The sequence below is a fragment of the Pleurodeles waltl genome, chromosome 9 (assembly GCF_031143425.1).
Source record: "Pleurodeles waltl isolate 20211129_DDA chromosome 9, aPleWal1.hap1.20221129, whole genome shotgun sequence".
Lineage (NCBI taxonomy): Eukaryota > Metazoa > Chordata > Amphibia > Caudata > Salamandridae > Pleurodeles > Pleurodeles waltl.
Genome location: NC_090448.1, coordinates 65,188,885 through 65,211,468, shown reverse-complemented (window position 1 = coordinate 65,211,468; position 22,584 = coordinate 65,188,885). Strand labels below are relative to the sequence as shown.

General features: G+C 43.3%; 1 protein-coding gene across 2 annotated transcripts in view; it reads left to right on the top strand.

The window, feature by feature from the left end:
* Positions 1 to 14,294, top strand: part of RBSN (rabenosyn, RAB effector) — a 307,004-nt gene extending 292,710 nt beyond the window's left edge. For both annotated transcript variants that reach the window (XM_069206303.1, XM_069206304.1), the window contains one exon: positions 12,986 to 14,294. In XM_069206303.1, the coding sequence (XP_069062404.1) occupies positions 12,986 to 14,107 (1,122 nt within the window). In that variant the 3' untranslated portion in view covers positions 14,108 to 14,294. The remainder of the gene's footprint in view (positions 1 to 12,985) is intronic.
* The last annotated feature ends 8,290 nt before the right edge of the window (positions 14,295 to 22,584 follow it).

Genomic DNA, 22,584 nt, shown 5'->3' with positions numbered 1-22,584 from the left:
TACAAAAGTGAATAATAGAAAAATGGCTGGAATAGGTCGGAGAAGGAAACCACTAAATACCAGCTCTGTTTGGCTCGTACCTCATAAGTAAAGATGGCCTTGTTAGATAGTAACCTCAGGGGAAACGCCGAGTAAGGCGATAAAGAACCGCGTTGTCTCAGTCCGATATGGCTCAGTGTTGAGCCTTGCCCTTTTTGCAGGGTTATCCCTGAAATTTTTACCTTCGTCCTCCTATTTTTTTGTCACTTGTTTTGATTAGCTGTAGGACTCTGGGCACTTTACTTCTGCTAACCAGTGCTATAGCGCATATGCTGTCTGTCTAAAATGTACTGGTGATTAGTTTATCCATGACTGGCATATTTTATTTACTAGTAAGTCCCTAGTATAGTGCACCAGGTGTGCCCAGAGCCTGTTAATCAAATGCCCCTAGTGGGCCTGCAACACTGAGTGCAGGGCTACTCGTGTGGGTGGCACAAACATGTCTCAGGCCTACCATTGCAGTGCCTGTGTGCGCAGTTTTACATTGCCATGTCGACCTGGAAAGTGCACCCGCTTGCCAGGCCCAAACCTTCCCTTTTTCTACATGTATGTCATCCCTAAAGTAGCCACAGTGCAGTCCCATGGGCAGGGTGCAGTGTATATAAAAGATAGGACATATACTGGTGTGTTTTACATGTCCTAATTGTGAAATGCTGCTAAATTTGTTTTTCACTATTGCAAGGCCTATCTCTCCCATGGGGTAACATGGGGAGTGCCTTGAAATAGTGTTTAATTGCAATTTCCCATTGGGAGCAGATAGAGATGTGGAGTTTGAGGTCTCTGAACTCACAATTTAAAAATACAACTTTTGGTGAAGTTAGTTTTTGAAATGTAAGTTTGAAAATGCTACTTCCAGAAAGTTGGCATTTTCTTGGTTAACCATTCTGTGCCACTGCCTGTCTGCTGAATACACGTCTGGGTCAGGGTCAGGGTAAGAGTTGAGCTGTTTGTGAATTCAATCTAGACAGCTACACAAAGGGAGCTAAGGTATGCCCTGCATATCCTGATGGCCCATCACCAGGCTGATGGGTCTTCCTGAGCTAGAGTGTTGAGAGGAGCTAACACTAGCACCTGAATAGGGCTGTGCCAATCCTCACACAAAGCAGTCTGCAACACACCGGAGTGTGTCTGGGTCCAGGGCAGAGAAAGGCAGGATCTTGTGCACTACAAAGACTTCTCTTTGGAGTTCACCTACTTCAAAGACAGAAATGGGTATAAGTACTAGACCTCTGACCCCACATAGATAGAACACTTCTGGACTGAGGACATTCTGCCAGGAAGCAGCTGTAGGACGGACTGCCACTCTGCCTGTTAATTTATTGTGCTGGCTTGCTGCTTGCTGCTTCTGTTTTAGAGTAAAAGAACTGGACTTTGCGTTCTACATCCTGCTTTCCAAGGTTCTACGAGGGCTTAAACTGAGCTTGCCTCTTTTTAAGAAGTCTCAGGGACATCAAATACTTCATCTGCCACTGCCTGGGCTCTCCTGCTGAGAGTCCAGACTTGCCAAGTGGTGCCCACTCCAGTCCTGGAGCCCTTTGAAGTGTAAGCTGGTGACCTGAAGTAGAAAATAGACACACCGCAGTGGAAGAATCACGCAGCCCCTGTCCCACAGCTGGAAAATCGATGCAGTACCTGTTTCACAGCAGCTCCTTTAACACAGCATGTCTGGATTTTTCACGCATTGTCCCCTGGGTGTCAATTTTTCATTGAATCCGCACTGCAGTTAGGAACCAAGGCTGCTTGTCTGGAAATCAACGCATCGACTTTCCTGCAAGGAAAGAATCAACACATCACCCCCCCTGCCAGTAAGGAACCGAACACGTCCCCTCTCCTGCAGCAAGGGAAGAATCGACTCCTCACCTCCCCTGCTCAGTAAGGAACCTATTTATCGCTTTGCTTTTCGGTACCTCACCTCCCATGTGGCCTGCATCGTTTTTGTTTTAGATGCATCCCAAGGCTCTTTGTGCTAAAAAGATACAATCATTGGTTCCTATGGATTAAGACTCATTTAAACTTTTAAAAAGTGATATCTTTGACATCTTTACTTGTGTATGTTGGATTTTTGTAGGTTTGGTCTTGATTTATTCAGATAAATATTGGCTATTATTCTAAACTGGTGTGGACTGTGTTACAGTGTGTACAAATACTTTACACATTACCTCTGAGATAAGCCTGACGGCTTGTGCCAAGCTACCAATGGGGTGAGCAGAGTTTATCTTGGCTGTGTGACTTCCTCAGTGTTCCTTCCTGACTAGTGTTAGGGTCCCTACTTGGACAGGGTGCAAACCACGGGCAACTAGAGACCCCATTTCTAACACTGAGGAGCAACCACGTAAATGCCAGAAAAATATTTACGTGGTGTGGAGTATGGAAATGGCCATGATAAGCCTAAAAAACAAATAGCAAAAAATATTAACTAAGCTGGGGATCGTGTAAGTAACAAAGGGGCGGGTGAAATGGCATTAAAACAAGCTGGGATAATTATAGAACCTTACCCATACTAAATGTAGAAAAGATCACCTTACTTCTTTATGTAAGAACGCAGAGTGTGACATGTCAATTTGTAAACACCATGATTGCTAAGTCCCAGTAGACACTAAAAAAGGACTAGCAGATAGGGCAAAGGAGAGAGGGAAAGTGGCAGCCATGTTTTGATGGTAGCTAGTAAATCAAACATAAAAAAGAGTAATAGAACAAACTGAAAGAAAGGCTCATAAGATACCGGTAAGCACTACAAAACAATTATGTTGATACTGATTAAGTGGCTAAAGTTCCCCATGTTGCAGCAATCTTATATATGCTGTGACTGCTAAGTCCAGGTCACACAGAGGAAGGATTGAGAGAACGGGCGGAGGAGGGCATGGGTGAGAGTGGCGGCCATGATGTAATGGTAGTAAGTATATTAAATTAATAAGACCAAAATGTGGTAGAGCAGAGAAAAAGGAGAAGGCTCCAACATTATGATGTGTACTAAAAATTGATAGAAACTCCTTCTGTGGCTAAAAATGTTGCTTGTGGCGTTAAGTGTATTGAGATCCCTACACTAATTGCCTTTATGTTAAACACATAGGGACAAAAGGTGATGCCCAGGAATTGACCAGTCCATTAGTTCTTTAGTATAGTCCATAAGGTGTCAATTGGGACAGTACTACATGAAAAAGAGCCTGTTAGTAGTCAGATGAGAGGCAGAAGTGAGAGAGCACATGCATTTCCCTGTGGACATAAAGGTGTTCGTAGTCCATAATCGTGGTTAAGTACTTAGTTTCAAGTAGCCTTGCAATCATATACAAATGAAAAGTACATATACATATGAAAAATTCCATAACAGTAAAATAATACAATAAACATGACAGAAAGCTGGATGAAATATTTACAAAGGCAATTCGGTAATAACCGTCTGTAACAGGATTTCTGTGTGAACGCAATACGGAGTGAAAGTTATATTCATGTAATTATCAGTAGCCCCAATGGCAATCCTCAAAGCTTGGTAAAAGCATGTTACAAGTTGTGGCTCACAGTCCATTGTAGACAGTGAGTTAACAATAACAACTATACAACTAACAACTAATGGCAGAGGGACTTCGGGGACAGAACCATAACTGTGTTCCAGGATCATTCTGATAGGAAGACATGCAATTCATTGTCCATGTTGAGACCCATATTGACTGCTCATAAGCAAATTATCCATCTGCTTTCAAGCTGTCTTGAGTGCCAGAACCCTGTTGCCACCTCGTTGTAAAGGTTCACCAGTATCAATGCCATGAAATTTGATGATGTTAATCATGTCACACTGGTGATGTATTGTGTTATAGTATACAGCCAGCGGGTAGGAATTATCATTTTTTTCCACTAGCACGTAAGTGCTCATGAACCTGTTCTTTCAAAGGTCTGAAGGTACTTAAAATGTATATACAATTACAGAGACAAATAATACAGTAAACAACAAACCTTGTGTTGCAGTTTATGAAAGCACGGATTTTATACTGTCTACTAGTATTGTATTGAAAAGTTCACATCTTGTCAATTTAAGTTACGGGCAATCCGACTGGCATTGACGGCTTTCCTACCTTCCATCAATGGGGGGGCTAGTGCATGTTCACGGACAACACTAGCGCCATGTGTTAATGCAATAGACCTGGCCTGGTGGAGTCCTGGACCCTATGTCAAGAGGCCCTGTGTCTCTGGATGTGGCTGAAACGTTTGGGCATTTCCCTGGTGTTTCAACACCTGGTGGGCTCTCTGAACTCCAGGGCAGACGAACTCAGCCACAGATGATCAGCGGATCACGAATGGAGTCTCCATCTGGAGGTGGCGCAAGGTCTTTCACCCGTTAGCAGAGCCGTGGTTAGATCTGTTTGTCACTGTCCTAGAATGCGCAGTGTCAACAGATTTGCATGCTGAAGTTTCCAAGGCAGCTCTCGGTTGGCGCCACTTTTCATCTAGTATGGAGCTCAGGGCTCCTGTCCTCCTTTCCACCCATACCACTCTTGCCCATAGTTCTCAAGAAAATCAAGGGAGAGGCTGGTATCCCGAGCTGCTGAGCATGGCAATCAATCCTCCTATCAGGGTGCCCTTTCGGGAGGATCTTCTGTCACAGCAGCAGGGGAAAGTTCTCCACCTGAAACTGTCCAGTCTTCACCTTTTTGTGTGGAGATTGAGAGGTGGCACTTGACAGTCTTTGACCTTCCTCCTGAAGTCTGATGTTATATTAGCATTCACCCACCAAGACGGTATACGCTTGCCGTTGGAAGAAATTTGTGGCTTGGTGTTCAGACAGAAATGTTGATCCGCTTTCTGCTCCTCTTTCTCAGGTGCTTCTATTCATTCTCTTTCATGCTCTGCTCTGGGCACTCTTAAATGTTATCTTTCTGCTACCTCTGCGTTCCTTAGATTGCCTGATCAGCCCTTTCCTTTCAAATCTCCGATTGTACATACATTTTTTTTAATGTTTGGTTAATTACCTCTGCCCCACCCACCCTGACCTCCCCCACCCCGCCCCTGCTCCTTTTATCATGCCTTAGTGGGAATTGAATCTAGGGCTTACACTCTTAATCTGCGCTCCCTTTGAGCCACTTCACAATTGCTCCCTGTGGTTACTTGCTATCAAAAGAGCTGTCCTCTTGGCTATAACACCTGCCCGACTAGTTAGTGAGTTACAGGCCTTATTAAGGCCGCCCTATTTATCCATCCATCCTGACAAAGTGGTGCTTTACACATGGGCCTTCTTTCTTCCAAAGGTGATCACGCCCTTTCGTGTAGGTCAGTCCATCACCTTGCCTACTTTCTATGCTCCCCTTCACCATTCCAAGGATTAGGAGTGTCTCGATCATGTGGACCCCCAAATGGGTGTTCTCCTTCTACCTTGATTGCACACTTGAATTCCGGGTGGATAATGAACCCTTCATGGGGGATGTCGGAGCTAAAAAGGGTTGTGCTCTGCAGAAAAGGACCGTCTCCAGATAAGTCGTGTACGAAGCTGGCTATCTGTGTAGTGCACCATGTGAAAGGTTACACTATGCAGATAGTACAGACAACCCTTATTGGTTTATAGGGGTAAAAGTGACAATCCCAAAAGCTCTCTTTTTTGGTAGTGTGGGCGAGCAGTTAGGCATATCAGAGGGTAGTGCTCTGCATTTGTTGAACACAGTCAATAAACAAGACACACTCAAGAAGGAATTTGAGACCAATTGTTTAGAAAAATAGTTACTTGTTTATGTTATGTTTCAGCTCTAGAATACTTCCAAGAAGATGAGTGCTTACGCAGTTTTGTAACGATTTAGCAAGTAAGTAACACTTAACTTTAAAATGCGCTTTTACGTGGTAAAGGTTCCGAAGTACTTTTTACTGCGTAGGGGTCCTTACAATCAGTTCTCTGGGGTCCCCCTGTAGACAGTAGAGTGCTAGCTGTGTATAGTCACGCACAAGACCAGCAGTTCAGTTTTACCTGCTCTGGGATGTCTAGGTGACGTGGTGCTAGTTGAATCAGGTTCCCTGCGCACCACACACTTGGCGACGAGGGGGGGGTCACCTAGAAAGAGAGTGCAAGGGAGGACTAGCAATAAGTCCGGAAGCTCCGAATGGCGGCTCGGTTGGGGGGTTCTTAGGAGCAAGAGAACACCATTGGATATTGTGGACCCGGGCTGGTGAGCTCTAGTGCAGCGGATCTTTGTCATTGGTGCTTCTGCGTCAAGGCACCCACAGATCTTCGGAGGACCTGCAAGAAGAGGGATAAAACAGGACACCTGGACGATGGCTCTGGAAGATGTCCTCTGCAGTGCTGATGTCCCTGAAGGGGGGGGCGAAGAGTTCTTCAGATATGCTGTTTGAGTCCAGGTTGGGCCTCGGCAAACCTTGGTTGTTGCAAGGAGTCCAGTGCCCCAGGTATTGGTGCAGCTGGGCTCTGGTTGGTCCTTATGCCTTCTCACATGAAGGAGAGATGGAACTGGTCCCTGGTAGCATGGTGACCTTCTGGACAGCTGCTGCGGCAGTGGACTTTGTGGTCAGCAGAACGGCAGACCATTCGTGTTGGTTGGTGCCTGAAGGAAGCAGAGAAGTGGCTCCTCCACTCCAAGGGAGATGCTGATGGATTGGTGAAGTGCTGGAAAACCTCCGAGGCTTTTAGAGTCCCCACAGCTGCAGGGCGAGTCGCTATGTCACGATTGTCGGGACTGGAGCAGGTAGGTAGGCAGGGTTTTTGTGCCAAAAGTCTACTAGTTGTCCAGAGTTCTCGTTCCTTCTGCTCTTCTTTTTCCTCCTCTTCTTCTTTGGGTCAAACAAATCAGTTCTTCTGGTGTCAGGGGGGCCACCTAAATACTCAGTTTAGGGGCGTGTAGAGTATTAGCCAATGGACTACTTACCCTTAGGGTGACTACACCCCCTTAATGACCACTTCCGTTGGGGATTAGGCTTAAGCCTGTCCCAGAAGGCCTAGTTCCCCAAGAAACAAGATGGTGGAACCCTTTCACAAGTGTCCACTTTGGATAGCCCACCATAGTGGCTAGAATAGTTTTCCAGCCTGTGTTGATGCTAAGTAGGCCTTAGGGCTGGGGTGGCAGCACCCACGTCTGGGGAAGCTGGAGTCGCATATCAAAGGCGGTAGAGCCTCTAAAGTCCCTGGTATTGCTATGCAGATTCACTAGCAATCCTGCTGGAGTAGCTTTTAACACCTTCCTCTGGAGGAGGCTGTGTTTCTGGCCTCTGAGAGTCCTGGCTCTCACTCTTCCAGAGGGGTTAGAAACCTGCCTGTGATGACAGGCTTGTTGAGACCAGCCTGGATGTATTAAGACAGACTGTTTCATACCAAACACCTGGGTTTCCGTGAAGCCATCATGTAGCAGGGGAACTAGTGATGACGAGTGTTCAGGATCATATCTCCCTGTGCAAATATGTCCTCACATCATATACAATGCACCCTGGCTTAGGGCCCCAAGGCCTGCTTTAGGGGTGACTTACATATACTTAAGTGCAATGAGTGGGGCATGCCACACAATGGGTGTGCCATGTCGTGTTTTCGCCTAGCCTGGACACGCAGACTGCAATGGCAGCTGTGAGCAATAATTTTTTTTAATTGGGTCCATGAGGATGGCACAATACTTGCTGCAGCCCTTGGGAACCCTCTCCACTACCCATGCCCTAGGTACCAGGGGTACCTCTTATGAGGGACTTGCATGTTGTGTTTTCGCCTAGCCTGCACCAGGACACGCAGACTGCAATGGCAGATGTGTGTGTAATTATTTTTTGTAATTGGGTCCATGAGGATGGCACAATATGTGCTGCAGCCCTTGGGAACCCTCTCCACTACCCATGCCCTAGGTACCAGGGGTACCTCTTATGAGGGACTTACAAAGGTAGAGGAGTGTGTGCCAATTGTACACATTGTTACCTGTTTTTAGGGAAAGAGCACTGGCACTGGGGTCCTGTTTAGCATAGACCTAGTGCACCTCAGCCGAAAAATCTCAGTACCAGTGAGCAAAAAGTGGGAGTCACAATGTCCAAAAGGTATTTTTTCCTACAGGTTGTGCTTTGCATTAAAATCTGATAAAAATTGGCCAAGAAGCAACATCCTGAGGGCTTGCTCGCTCTCTCCACCAGAGCCAAAGCTGTGACCACTGAGCACGCAGAGTTCCAGTCCTGGATATATGCCAGGTAGCAATGTGGGCCTTTGCACAGGTTACAAACACCACTGCCTGGACAGTCAGGTTAGTTGTGACGGGTATTTTGCCCATTGGGTTCTACATGTCTTCCTCATCTGGTTCATAAATCCACCTCTGGTGAGGTTATTGCTTGGTTATCTATTCTAAGGTAAGGAATCTGCAGCTCTAGAAGTGTCTGTCAGATGAACAAGTTACCTACCTTTGGCAATGCCTTATCTGGTAGTGACTATCTAGCTGCGAATTCCTTACCAGCTTACCCATACTCCCCACTCTGTGAACAGATTTCTAGGGGCCGGGCTGTATCCCTTTCAGGGCCCTAGTTATCCACACTAGTGGTCATTGTACTTCATGGCTCCGCGCTTCTAGTGTGGAAAGTCGTGAAAAGAAACCCACGTCAGCGTGCCTCAGTGGTGTCTACATAGGTGCCTTGGGTGTCACTTCCGGTGCGGACGATGCAAACTATGTACGTGGAGCCGATCAACACCACCTACTGCTTTCTCATAATTAATGTTTATTTTTTACTAATCCAAACAAGCCCAAAGTATAATATCTTTCTCTTCGGCTTGTCCACAGCCGTTTCTAATTGCCTTTTGCCCTGGGGCTAGCACCAAAGTCTGGCTTGTCTCCAGAGGCTATTTATAGAAGGAGAGTCCAGTCTGACTTTCCCTTGTATCCAGACTTCAGAATTCAGAAAATACAGCATTCCTTACTGTGGGAATATGCTGCCAGTCTACCCAGCTCTTATATCAACCCCTTCGCTGCCAGGCCTTTACCCCCTTATGTGCCAGGCCTTTTTTTGGCTGTTTGGGGCAGGGCGCTTAGGCCCTTAAAACCTTTTGTCTACATAAGCTACCCATGCCAAATTTGTGCCCTTTTTTTCCAACATCCTAGGGATTCTAGAGGTACCCAGACTTTGTGGGTTCCCCTGAAGGAGACCAAGAAATTAGCCAAAATACAGCGAATTTTTTTGTTTTTTTCAACAAAATGGGAAGAAAGGGCTGCAGAAGAAGGCTTGTGGTTTTTTCCCTGAAAATGGCATCAACGAAGGGTTTGCAATGCTAACATCACCAGCTTCCCATCTTTCAGGAACAGGCAGACTTGAATCAGAAAACCCAATTTTTCAACACAATTTTGGCATTTTACTGGGACATACCCCATTTTTACGATTCTATGTGCTTTCAGCTTCCTTCCAGTCAGTGACAGAAATGGGTGTGAAACCAATGCTGGATCCCAGAACCTAAACATTTCTGAAAAGTAGACAAAATTCTGAATTCAGCAATGGGTAATTTGTGTAGATCCTACAAGTGTTTCCTACAGAAAATAACAACTGAAATAAAAAATATATATATTGAAATTGAGGTGAAAAAAACAGCCATTTTCTCTCTACGTTTTACTCTGTAACTTTTTCCTGCGATGTTAGATTTTTGAAAGCAATATACCATTACGTTTGCTGGCCTCTTCTGGTTGCGGGTTTATATATAGGGCTTGTAGGTTCATCAAGAACCCTAGGTACCCAGAGCCAATAAATGAGCTGCACCTTGCAGGTTTTCATTCTATACTAGGTATACAGCAATTCATTTGCTGAAATATAAAGAGTGAAAAATAGGTATCAAGAAAACTTTTGTATTTCCAAAATGGGCACAGGATAAGGTGTTGAGGAGCAGTGGTTATTTGCACATCTCTGAATTCTGGGGTGCCCATACTAGCATGTGAATTACAGGGCATTTCTCAAATAGACTTCTTTTTTACACACTGATATTTGGAAGGAAACAATGTAGAGAAAGACGTGGGGCAATGACACTTGTTTTGCTATTCTATGTTCCCTCAAGTCTCCCGATAAAAATGATACCTCACTTGTGTGGGTAGGCCTAGTGCCCGTGACAGGAAATGCCCCAAAACACAACGTGGACACATCAAATATTTCCACAGAAAACAGAGGTGTGTTTTGCAAAGTGCCTACCTGTGGATTTTGGCCTCTAGCTCAGCCGGCACCTAGGGAAACCTACCAAACCTGTGCATTTTTTAAAACTAGAGACCTAGTGGAATCCAAGGTGGGGTAACTTGTGGCACTTACACCAGGTTCTGTTACCCATAATCCTTTTCAAACCTCAACATTTGGCAAGAAAAAACAAATTTCCTCACATTTGGATGATGCAAAGTTCTGGATCTGAAGGGAGCCACAAACTTCCTTCTACCCAGCAGTCCCCCACATCTCCTGAGAAAAATGGTACCTCACTTGTGTGGGTAGGCCTTGTGCTCGCAACAGGAAATGCCCCAAAACTATCTGGACACATCAAAATTATCAGATACAAAACAACCTGTTTTTGCTTGGGGGCTGGGGGGGGGGGGGGGGGGTGGGGGGTGAGGCACATGCGTTTTTGGTCCTGGCTTAGCAGCCATCTAGGGAAACCTACGAAACCCAGACATTTCTGAAAACTAGACACCCGAGGGAGTCCAGGGAGGTGTGACTTGCGTGGATCCCCCAATGTTTTCTTACCCAGAATCCTCAGCAAACCTCAAATTTAGCTAAAAAAAATACATTTTTCCCACATTTCTGTGTGGGATTACTGCACCGGGACACATTTCCTACCACCCAACTTTCCTCTCAGTCTCCCTGTAAAAATTAGACCTCACTTGTATAGGTGGGACAAGTGCTTGTAACAGGGAAGAGCCAAAAACATGTCGAAATTGAGGGGGAACCAAGTTGGGTCCAAAAGAGCAGTTTGAAAAAAAAACATTTTTAGGCTGACAAGTGCAGCAGAATTGTAATTGGTATAGATTAGACAATGCTGGGTGGTAGGAATTTTGTGGATTTCTGCAGATTCCGGAAGGTTCCATCACAAAATGGGGAAAAAAATTGTGATTTCCAGCAAAGTTGGAGGTTTGCAGAGCATTGTGGGTAAGAAAATGGTGCGGGCTGCATGTGAAGCACACCACCTTGGACTCACCCATATGTTTAGTTTTCAGATGTGTCTAGGTCTTATGGATTTTTCTACATGGTAGCGTCCAAAAAGTGCAGCCCTCACCATTCCAAGTGGGGCGATTTTGAGAGTTAGCCAAGCTCTCATGGCCCAAATGTAAAACCCAATCCCCAAATAATCAAATGTCCACTTGCTTGCCGTGGGATAAGATGTTTTAGTATGCGGGGGTAGCTGAAAGACTGTTCCCCCTTTCAGTTGGGGTGGGGGCATAACCATGCCCATACTAGTTGGTAGCCATCACCACACTATTTTTTTTTATTTTTTATTCCCTGGCATTTAGTATTTAGTTTCTAAAATCCTACCTTGAAGAGGTTAGGCGACCATTTCAAGGAGTCCGTACAGAGCTCACCACCAGAGCGCTTGCATTGCTTTGGTGCTGCCTGTGCCCCCTTTAAGGTTAATTTCAAATTGAGGCTGAGCCTTGCCATGATTTTGTACATTTCTTGTCTCTTAGATTGGATTGCAAGACTTGTTTGTTCCACTCGATGTTTCCTTTGTAGGAGTGATAAACTCCCACTCTAGATGTTACATGATCTTGATGCCTATGACCACTGCATTTAACTGAGACATATATATATATATATATATATATATATATATATATATATATATGGCACGAAACTAAGTTGTAAAGCAGAGGGAGCTGTATTTGAAAACAATAGGTAGAGGAGTGGAGCGGTGCATGTAAGTTGGTGATGGGTGACTGGCTCCCTAATTCACTTTCCAGTTGGAGGTTGATCTGATTATTGTCTGCATAAATCAATTTGTGCTGGTGGTGTTGAATTACCTGTACCATTCGAGCATACAGGTGCTAATTACCAAGGTAAGGCGCGAACCCGAAGACTAGATCGGTCAGTGTACCTATTTTGTATACGTTGGCTGTTACAATTCACTCAAGGGCAAAAATAAACAATTCGTGGTCTGTTGTCTTGCAAGCTTTCATAACGCTTACATTTCAGAACAGCTTTCAAAAATAACGTGGTGATGCTTGCAAGTGACTGTCTAATCTCTTAAATGGTTTGAAGCCAGTAGATGATTGTGGGATAGACAGTTGTCCTGCTTACTCTTGTAGAAGTATGGGCAATCCCCTTAGTTAGGATGTTTTTGAGCCATTGTGGGTTCGAGAATGACAGCGTATTTTAGTAGGTTGGTGATGCATGCTACAGAGCTGTAGAGAGTAAAACATTTAGCAGGAGAGGCCTGTTTAGGTTCTATGTGATTGGAATAGTACACTATTTTGCCCTCTAGATTGGTTTATTATGTCTTGCAGTAGGATTTGAGTTCCCGACCCGCAGACGTGCCACACTTTAGCCTGACCTTTTTTGTGACCTCCAACTTGTATCACTGGCTGGTTTTTGTTAATCAAGGTTTTGGTACTTTGTTTGGTGGAATGCTCACTATCGAGAATTTTCCCTACGTTGAGGTGGGGAGCTTCTAGAAAGTTCTCTAGCCTATCGCATTGTTGTTTTCAGACTTCGCTGTAAACCTCTTTTTAAGTTCATGTTTGTTTTCACTTTGATTTTCTTAGGCAGAATAGGGTTGTGAGCAGTATTTAATATTGGAACGAAGGATATTAATCAGTGATTGGTTTTGCCCAGAGTTGGGATTAGGTTTGACACTGCCATAATATATGTGAACATTAGGCCTATTATGTGGCATTTACAATTAAGCAGCCTTTAGGCACAATAGATCTTTCAGATCTGTACTTCAGAGAGTTACAGTTAGAGATCTTGTAATTCTTAAAGCTGGCGCTGTCAAGCCTAAGCGTGTGTATTTGTTATTTCAAATTTCTTTTTGCTTTTGTCTTCCTAGGCAGCAATTGAGGCACAGCGAAGAATGGAAGCAAGAAGTAAAGACTTTGTCTCAAGATCAGTTGCTGCTCCAAATGGGGAAGTGCCTAATCTACAAAAGGGCAAAATAAGGAAAGCGGAGGGCTGGCTCCCTACATTCAGCACACCACGTGATTCTCACATCGCAGACCCACTGCTCCAACAGATCCACAACATCTCATCTTACATTGAACAGGCCAGGGAAGCCAACCGGAACGATGAAGTGCAGATGCTACAGGAGAACCTACGTCAGCTGCAGGATGAGTATGAACAGCAGCAAATTGAAATGGCAATTGAGCTATCGAAGAAGTTGGCAGAGGAAGAGGCCGTACAGCAGGAACAATTGGAGGTGTTGCGGGAGAAAGAGTGGGAGAGGGAGCGGAGCAAATGTGTGACTCATGATCTCACAGCACAGTCTCTGGACTTCCGAGAGATGAGACCGTTCCAGCATGATACTAGCAAGGAGAAGCAAAATCATATTAACCACACAGTGGAGTTGGATGATGGGAGGATAAAACACATCCCTGATTTTGCACCAACGCCTCTAGAACCTGTTCCAAATCAACCTAATCAAGAGACTCTGGTTCCTGAGGAAATCTTCGTACCGAATGAAAGCAAAGCTACCCTCCCTAACCCCTGCACTGAAAAAGGGATATCCAGTCCAATCGACCCATTCAATCCCTTTGCCGAAGACCTTGCTTGTGAAGCTTCTATGCCTTTAACCAGCAGCAAAGTTCTTCAAAATGCCAAGCAAGCGTATAACCCGTTTGAGGAGGAGGAGGATATTGATCTGCCAGCAGAGCAAGCAGGGAACTGTGGTCCTAATCCATTTGAAGATGTTACAAATCCTTTCCATGATCAATTAAAACATTCTTCAAACCCTTTTGAACAAAGCACATCCAGTAATCCTTTTGAGGAAGACGATGGTGATGCAGGAGAAGAGGAAGTTATAGAAGAAGATCTCCTCCTCCAGCAGATAGACAACATCAAAGCTTATATTTTTGATGCAAAGCATGGTGGGCGTTTTGATGAAGTGGAGCTTCTAACTGAGAATTTGAAGGACCTAAGGCGCAAACTGGCAGAGCAGAAAGGAGCATGTCAATAAGGGAGGGAATATTGCGCACTGATGGGATGGGAGACCAGTGGCTTTGTAGGATTTGAGCACAGCCACAATGGGACTACCAGAGGAGCGAAGAGGAAGTCTTGAAATCTGTACTGCACATTTTCATTTGGGGGTAACTACCACTATCTTCAGCAACATAAAATAGTATAAATTTGATGCCCATTCTGAAGCTGTTACTTTTAGTGTCGTTCACCTATGTTTTTAAAACTTCCACTAGTTAACATGTTTTTTTTTTTTTTTTTTAAGGAAAGTGACCGTTAATGAGAATGTTTCATGGGTGTCTGAAAGGAAGCTTTAGTCGCATCTGCATTGTACAATGTGGAATGCTGACAAATGAAATAGGCTTATGTGGAAGTGTTTTGAAAGTATTTACGATCACAACTGCTTGGAAAAAAATGTAGGCTTTGAGTGGTTCCGTAGAATCCAGATATTCCGGAAACATTCACCAAATTCTGTCAATTCAAGTCCACTATAAATAGAACTTGTTCTCTCTCTTTGCCATGTGGGCATTGGTTTAGGGTAGGCAATAGCCTAAAGTTTGAGTCTGCTCTACATACAAGTGTGTTCAGAGTACTTATTCATACAGTCGAAAGAAGGAGAAAGGTTCAAGGATACAGAGATATGCTCGTGGTCATAGCAGAGTTGAGACAACAACAGTAGAAGAAAATGCACCCAATATTAACCAAGCACGTGAGAATCTGAAAGGCAAAAAAATGTATAAGTTGTTGGAAGGTTGTCGTGAGGATGTTAAAGTGGAAGACACTGATCAAATTGCACAGCAGCACTTTTCGTTGAACAAAAAGGATAGGCAACTGACAAGAATAAGTAATTGTCTCTTTGCCCTACTTACTTGTGTCCTGCTCTGATGTCAGATGTACCCGCTATCTCTTGACTAAAATAAGCTCGGTCTCTGTTATTGCCTTTAGTACAGTATTACCGGGAATGGAGTCCAGTTCCAGCCCCCCCCCCAATATAAAAGGCAAGTAACAGTAAAGCCATATTTTAGGATGTATAGTGCCTTGTTTAAAAGTTCAACTCGCTCGTGCCCATATTAGGAATTTATGTTCAGACTTAGACCTTTTAGGCCAAAAACTTGGGCCCATATTTATACTTTTTTAGCGCCGCATTTGCGCCGCTTTTTGACGCAAAAACTGTGCAAACTTACAAAAATACAATTGTATTTTGCAAGTTTGCGCCCCTTTTGTATAAAAAAAATGACGCAAATGCGGTGCTAAAAAAGTATAAATATGGGCCTTGCATTTTTAGGGACTGCAGAGGTTTTTCGATTAAAAAGGCAAAGGGATATAACAAAACATTGCACCACTGTTACACTTCTTTATGGCCTTTAAAAAAAAAAAATGGTAAATACATGAAGCTTCATCAGTGATGTTTCCGCTCCCATAGGTGGAAAAGGTTGTGCCATGATGGAAAGAGAAATGCAGACATGTTTTTCTTACACAGGGTTATTGTTAGTATTTGCCCATCGTGCAAGAAAAAGTACTTCAAAAGTTTAAAGTAAGTTGTAGCCATCGGAAAAGGACAGTTTATTGTCATTTTCCCTCTAACCAGTTATTGTATCCGTCAAGCAAACTCCTTCCTTGTGACTGAGTTTAAACGTTGTTGTTTAAAGTGAGATTTTGCTCGGTATCCAAAAGGAGTTGTTTAATAGGATATTGTTTCTACCTAAAGTAAAAATCATATTTTTGCCCAGCCAACATTTTTGGCCCACCCACGATTTTTCTCAAACCTCTAAAATTGAATATTACTCTCACAAAATGAACTTGCCATTGTGTTTTGCTGGGAGCAGATCTGCTGTATGTGGGTGGTCAATTCCAGTTGTGATGTAGTAGATGCATCTCCTAAAGGAAGGAACAGTCTCCCCAGCATATGGTGAGTGCCACATACGTTGCCATGTTTAAAACTGCAGCAGGAAAATGAGGGACAGATTTTAAAGTGGAGCTAAAATGGGTAGTCTTACTTTTGGCACAAAGCCTGGCACAATTGCACGCTATCAGCGCGGTTTTGCATCATTTCCTATGTGATAATGGAGGGTCACTTCAGTGGAGTGACATATTGGGAGACTGCTGTTGACACACCTGTACTGCCTCAAGTCAACTACATCATTCAAGCACATGGCTTCACACACAGGTCATATAAACCAACACCTTTCCGTCCATGTCAGTACATGTGTGCACCTGCAAGGTGACTGTGTTTCAGGACAACACTAGCAGCAACACTGCCCTATACAAATAAATTATGTATAGTCGTCAATAACCGCGACTAGCTTGAATATTAATTTCTAAAGCCTGTTATTCACTGCTGCAAAAACTGCTCTCCACCCCACTAGTGCTGTGTCGTGAAGGAATTCCGTACCACGTTGCCAGGGCTTTCTGCTCTGTTACAGAGCAGAGGGCACAGCTTCGGATGGTAAGGGGCAGCGGAGTCACAGAAGGAGGTGCGTGGCAAGAGGCAATGTTTTTTTTTTTTTGTATTATACATTTGGGACAAGTAGGATGAGGTTTCTTATGTATTGCACCCTCACTCTCTCTGTTCTTGTGTAGCGTTTAAAAACAGCAGCAGATTACTTTGAGGGCCATACATAACAATGTTATAGGTGTCTGAATAATTGTGATGTCACAGAGAACACCTCAGTGAAAAACATCCCTATTCTTCAGTGGATCGCCAGTGATAATCACAAGCTCCTTTTAAAAGAATATGTATTTCACATTTCTTTAGAAATACCATCTCTTTTATTTGAAAAGTCATAAGTGAGCAGGCTTTATTGGCCAATAAGCTGCAGTCATGTAAAACTGACACTGTGGCTTAAAGGGCACCAAGCCTTCCAGTATCAATCCATCATGCTCTCTGAGTGGAAGTTTTGCCGGTAAATCGTTTCAGCTCTTGGTGACCTGATCGTGAAGCACTGAGCTCACCCTTTTTAAATCTTTCCAAACCTTGTTTAAACATCTTCTCTCAATGTCTTTTGATATCTGGAGTGTTTTTCTCTTATTTAGTTTAACAGGACCTTTTTTCTCACCTCCCGAAGTGCCCGGATTGTGGCAAAAAATAAATAAAAAAAAGGCTAAATCAGATACTGACTGTGTATCTTTTGCCTACTGGACTCTCCCATTCCTTATAAGTGTATATACCCGATGCACCCTGAAGGACCATGAAAACATCTGCCTTCATGGGCAAGAACAGCATTGGCAGGATGAGACCCTTTCATGATGAACTGGTAGATCATGAGTGAGGAGAGGGTGAAGAGGCGCTCCCAGTCACATCTCTGAGGACTCCTGTAGAGGAAGAGCCAAAAGGAAGCATCACAGAGCAAACACTGCAGTTTCCAGTCGATGTTGAGAGCTATGACGTTAAGGCAAGGTACTGTACCTTTCTGATCAGTGTTGATTAGGCATTCAGCTTTAAAGAGGCACACAAATGTCAGTGTTGAGGGAGTCTACGTTGTTGGAAGCACCAATTGATGCCTAGTAATTCAGAATCATCTATACAGACATCTGATGAATAGCCCGGGAATACGAAGATGTGGAAGTTATAAGCAGCCTCATAGGAGTATTCAAAAGCCTATTCACCATTCCGACCTTCATTGTGGAAATACTAGACACCCAATCTCCCATACCTGGATATCGCCTTTGCCTCCATGTCATCCTATGATACCTGCAAAGCTCTCTCGTACCAGATATCCACAACAAGTACCTGCGGGTATGGAGTGGACGTTTGGCTTCAGTCACTATGCTTCTGAGGAGAACCACAACTCCATCACCTCATCATAGATCTCTCTACAGATCTAGGTCACACCCTTGCTCTGATCATTCCTGTCTTTCTTCTAGACTCAGATATTAATTTAAGTATCACTCGCCTTCCTCTACATCTCTGACCGTAACCTGTTCACTAATCTTGAATCTTGTGCAAGAATCAGGAGGTTCTCACATGTGAAAAGAAACTGAATATTGTCCTGCTGGCTTTAAAACACTTTACCTAGAAAACGTCTTAAGGATTTCTGTTACCGTTAGGTCCAGGTCCCTTAGAGCTAGCTATGGTGCTTTCTTACCACCAGCTTCTGCTAAAGCACCACTGTCAAGGCTTCAGGAAAAAATACAGACCACTCGGTCATAATTCTTTATTCCATAGGTTGCATCCTCCCTGTGATTGTGTCAGTGGCAATGCATGCCACTGCGCCTTTATTTGCTCCCCTCCAGATGACAATATAAATTGGGGATGTGTGGGACCTGTCCATTACTACAATGAAAACAGTAAGGCCCATATTTATACTTTAGCGCCACATTTGCGCTGCTTTTTGACGCAAAAACGGCGCAAACTTACACAATACAATTGTAATTTGCAAGTTTGCCCCGCTTTTGCATTAAAAAAAAAAACGCAAATGCGGCGCTAAAAAAAGTATAAATATGGGCCTCAGTGCCACAGCCCTCCTAGGTGGAATGATCCGTCTATCTGAGACAAAAACAGTTTAGTAATGTCACAAATATCTCATGGAAATACACAACAAAACATGTTTGGAACCAGGTCATATTTGGTGCTGCTGCAGACATTTCAGTCTTAGCTGCTGTTGGATAATGTCATTGTCTTGCATCAAGGCATTAGTGCTGGTTTAGCTTTTTGCATCTCAAGCCTGAAATACAACATAAAAGCCTCAACCTCCATTTTTCAGGCAACCCTTTAATCAGCATACACTTAGATGATGTAATGGCTGTTAAGAAGAAAGAAATGGAAATCCTAATGGTTGTAGATGTAAGAAAAGAAAAAAGCAAATAAACCCTCCTCCCCCCCCCCCCCCCCCCTCCCCTTACAGGCATTACGGTCTGAGTATTTTATTTACAGGCAGAGTTTAAACTGCTTAGTGTTTGTCAGCAGAAACATCTGCAAAGGCAGCTTGATCACCAACAAATGGGTCCACCCAGAGGCTTTGGGGGAGGGGCAGGGGGTAGTGGTGGGGTGGCATTAGTATGCAGCACTTGGTAAGCCACCCTTAGGACCCAAACATCCCCTTTTTCTGTTACTCTAGTCAGAGGAAGAATTCAAAATTTTATGAAGAGTGGCGATCCATCAGAAACGACAAATAGGTTTTGAATATTGTACAAAAAGGCTGTTGTCTCAGATTTAGAGATTGTCTGGTGGTACAACCAAAGACGTCTCTCTTACAACATCTGGAAAGGCTTCAACAAGAAGTTGACATCCTCTTGCAGAAACAGGCTATAGATAGAGCTACCTCTTACCAAAATTAATTTTCTGGTGAAAATGAAAGGCCCCAAGAACATATTTGTATCCATTCTGGTTCTAAGAGTGGTAAACAAATGGATATGGAAGGAAAGATTCAGGACCCTGGCATTACTTCAAATCTACCCACAGCTTCATCAGGGGAAATAGATATGTTCCATAGATCTTCAGGATGCGTATTTTAATCTACCAATCCCAAAGAAACATCAGACATTCCTGAGATTTGTAGGGGAAACAATTATTACCAATACCAGCTCCTTCCATTCGGCCTCAAGTCAGCAATGAGGGCCATCTCAAAGTGCATGAGTCATTGCAGCCCATTTCAGGAAATAGAAGATAATCATCTAACCCTATCTAGACAATTGGAAGAACAAGGCCTCCACATCACAACAGGCTCATCAGCATTTCCAACACACTTTTCCTTCTTAATTGACTTGGATTTCATGTAAATCAAGCATAATCCATGTCATTCCTAGAGCAATCCTTGCACTATTTGGGAGCAGTTCTGGAAAGTTTAAAGACAAAAGGGGATATTTCTTAGGAAATAATACTATATCAATTTGAATAGTCTGAAAATAATCCATCCAATAGCATAAGGAATCTCTCTCACATCTGAGCTTGATGTTGTCTTACCTTTTCCTGCTAATGGATGTCAGGCCATTACAACAGTGTCTGTAAGATCAGTGGTGCCAGTTCTCAGAACTAGTAAGACAAACACATTCTATTTCTACATGCAGCCCCATTCCTCCTGTGGTGGTGATATCAACAAAATCTTCTGTGCAATGGTAACTTCCAATTCAGACAGTTGTGACTGACCCCTCTCTGTCCAGTTTGGTGTGCTCATATTCATAATGTGCATATTTAATGGAACTGGTCTTCAAAAGGAAACACCATAGAAAATGAACCTTTTGGAACAAAGGCAGGGGTGGGGTAGATTTGACACTAATAACTTTCCTCCTGGCTTTTAAGAATGACTCCTTGGTTGTTCAGATGGACAACGTACCAACCTTATATTACCTGAACAAGCAAGGAGGAATAAGATGTAGAGCCTTAGCTCAAGAAGCTCAAATTATACGGAGATGGCTGCTGGCCAGAAACTGGGATCACAGCGGTTCCTCTTTGAGGGATCCCAAATGCAACAGCAGACTGCCTCAGCAGGACTTTCTGGGAGACTCTTGAGTGGGTTCTAAACTATTCCATCCTGCACAAAATCTTCCATGATTGGGGGTTCCCTTAGATCTCTTTCCAAACAGAGACAACAAAAAATGCCTACACTTCACCTCCAGATTCTCCTAACCGGGACAAAGGGGAATACACTATGAATCACTGGTTCTAGAAATTGTTCTGCACTTTTTCACTGATTTCCCCCTTCCAGTACCAGCAGTCATTATCAAACTAACTTACTCAGTGGCCAGATTGATTCTTATAGTGCCAGAAAGGCTTGAACAACGGTGGTAACACACCTTATTTATCTGTCAGACCAACCACACATCTCACCTTCCCATGTTCAGGGGCCAGATTCTCAATCCTCTTTGAATGTGGCAGCCTGGCTCTCAACCCATACAATATAAACATTTTAACCTCCATGAATATTCTGGAAGTATCCAAGCAACCATCCACACCTTCTCCAGTGGAAGAGATTCTGTATCTCTTGTATGCAACACTACTTTAATCCTGATCCCTGCCAGGAAGAAGCACTTTTACTCTACCTTTGTCATTTATCCAGGTCAGTCCGACAGTTCTTTTCAAAGTCCATTTAGCAGATATTCCTGCCTATAGTATATGCCCTTCACAAACCACACTCTACAAAATCCTGGTGCTTAAGGACTTTCTCGAAGGCATTCAAAAGGTTTTGCCACCAATAAGACCCCTCCTCTGTGAGAATTAAATATTGGTCTCTTCATTTCCCCATTAAAATCTGTTTATAAGATTTTCCTAAATCATCTTTTGTGGAAAATGTTTTTTCATGCGAGCGATAACATCAGCACATAGTTAGTGAGAATCAGGCCTTGTGTTTCCAGGAACCAAACACAGTGTTCCACAAGGACAGAGCTTTCGATTTCCATGCAAACCAAACCATTACCTTATCAACATTCTTTCCAACTACTGCATCTCCTGCAGAGATCTCTACATACATTGTTACCTTGAGTATTTACATTTTATTTAGATAAAACAAACTAAGGAAGTCTAACAAGTATTTGTGAACTGTTATCTTTTACAAATGGGTCTGGCTACTTCCAAGCAGTCACTATCTAGGACTGATAGATTTGTGAGGCTGCAAGACAGCAAATTAAATGTTGTCTGGCAAACTGAAAGCTCATTCTGCCACAGCTAAAGCGGCTGCTGCTAATTTATGACATTTTCCCGTTAGAGAGTTTTGTAAAGCAGCCAGCAGAAGGTGTGTACACACCATTATGAGACACTGTCTTGATTCACATTCTATAACAGATGCCCAGATAGGCAGGAATCCTCGAAAAAATTTTTTGTATAGTTTTTATTTTCTCTTCCACCAGTTTTATTTGAGGTGAACTCACTAATCTATTATAATTATCATGGGATTTCCCATGAAGCTGTAATGCATGTTCTCCTACAGGGGAATCGCCATTGAAATCATAAGCAACAACCCGTCTCACCAGTGGATGTGCTAAAGAAAGTTGATGATCCTCTGTATTAGTATTCTTTCGCTGTTGTGAAAAAGAACTGGGGCAACAGCCACTGAGCGATCATACTGAAGGGGTGTTAGCCTTACAAGAATACATCCTGCTTGGATACATTGTTCTCTTCTCTTCAGTTCCTTAAAAGAAAAAAGAAAAGGTTGCAAAATGTTTTTGTGTCACTTAAATCTCTGGGGACAACTATTTTTTTTAGTTTTTTTTTTTTTTTTTTAATACGTTGAATTGGCCAATATTCCCTGCTAATAGGCTGCTTAGTTATTTCTTTTCACATGGAAGGATAAGAAATCCAAAGAAATGTGGTGTGTATATTTTGTTTCCTTGAAAGAGTTTTCCAGTATCCCACACATGGGCGAGACTATTCAGTGCTAATGATTTCAATTAAAGATTCCTCTGAACGAGATCTATGATTACAGGTAGGCAACTATTCCTTCTTCATTGTTACCCAACTATAATTCCCCATAGCTTCATTTTAAATACCAACACATTACATTATGTAAATAAATGTCTGTCGTTTAAAACCATAACAATTTGGTA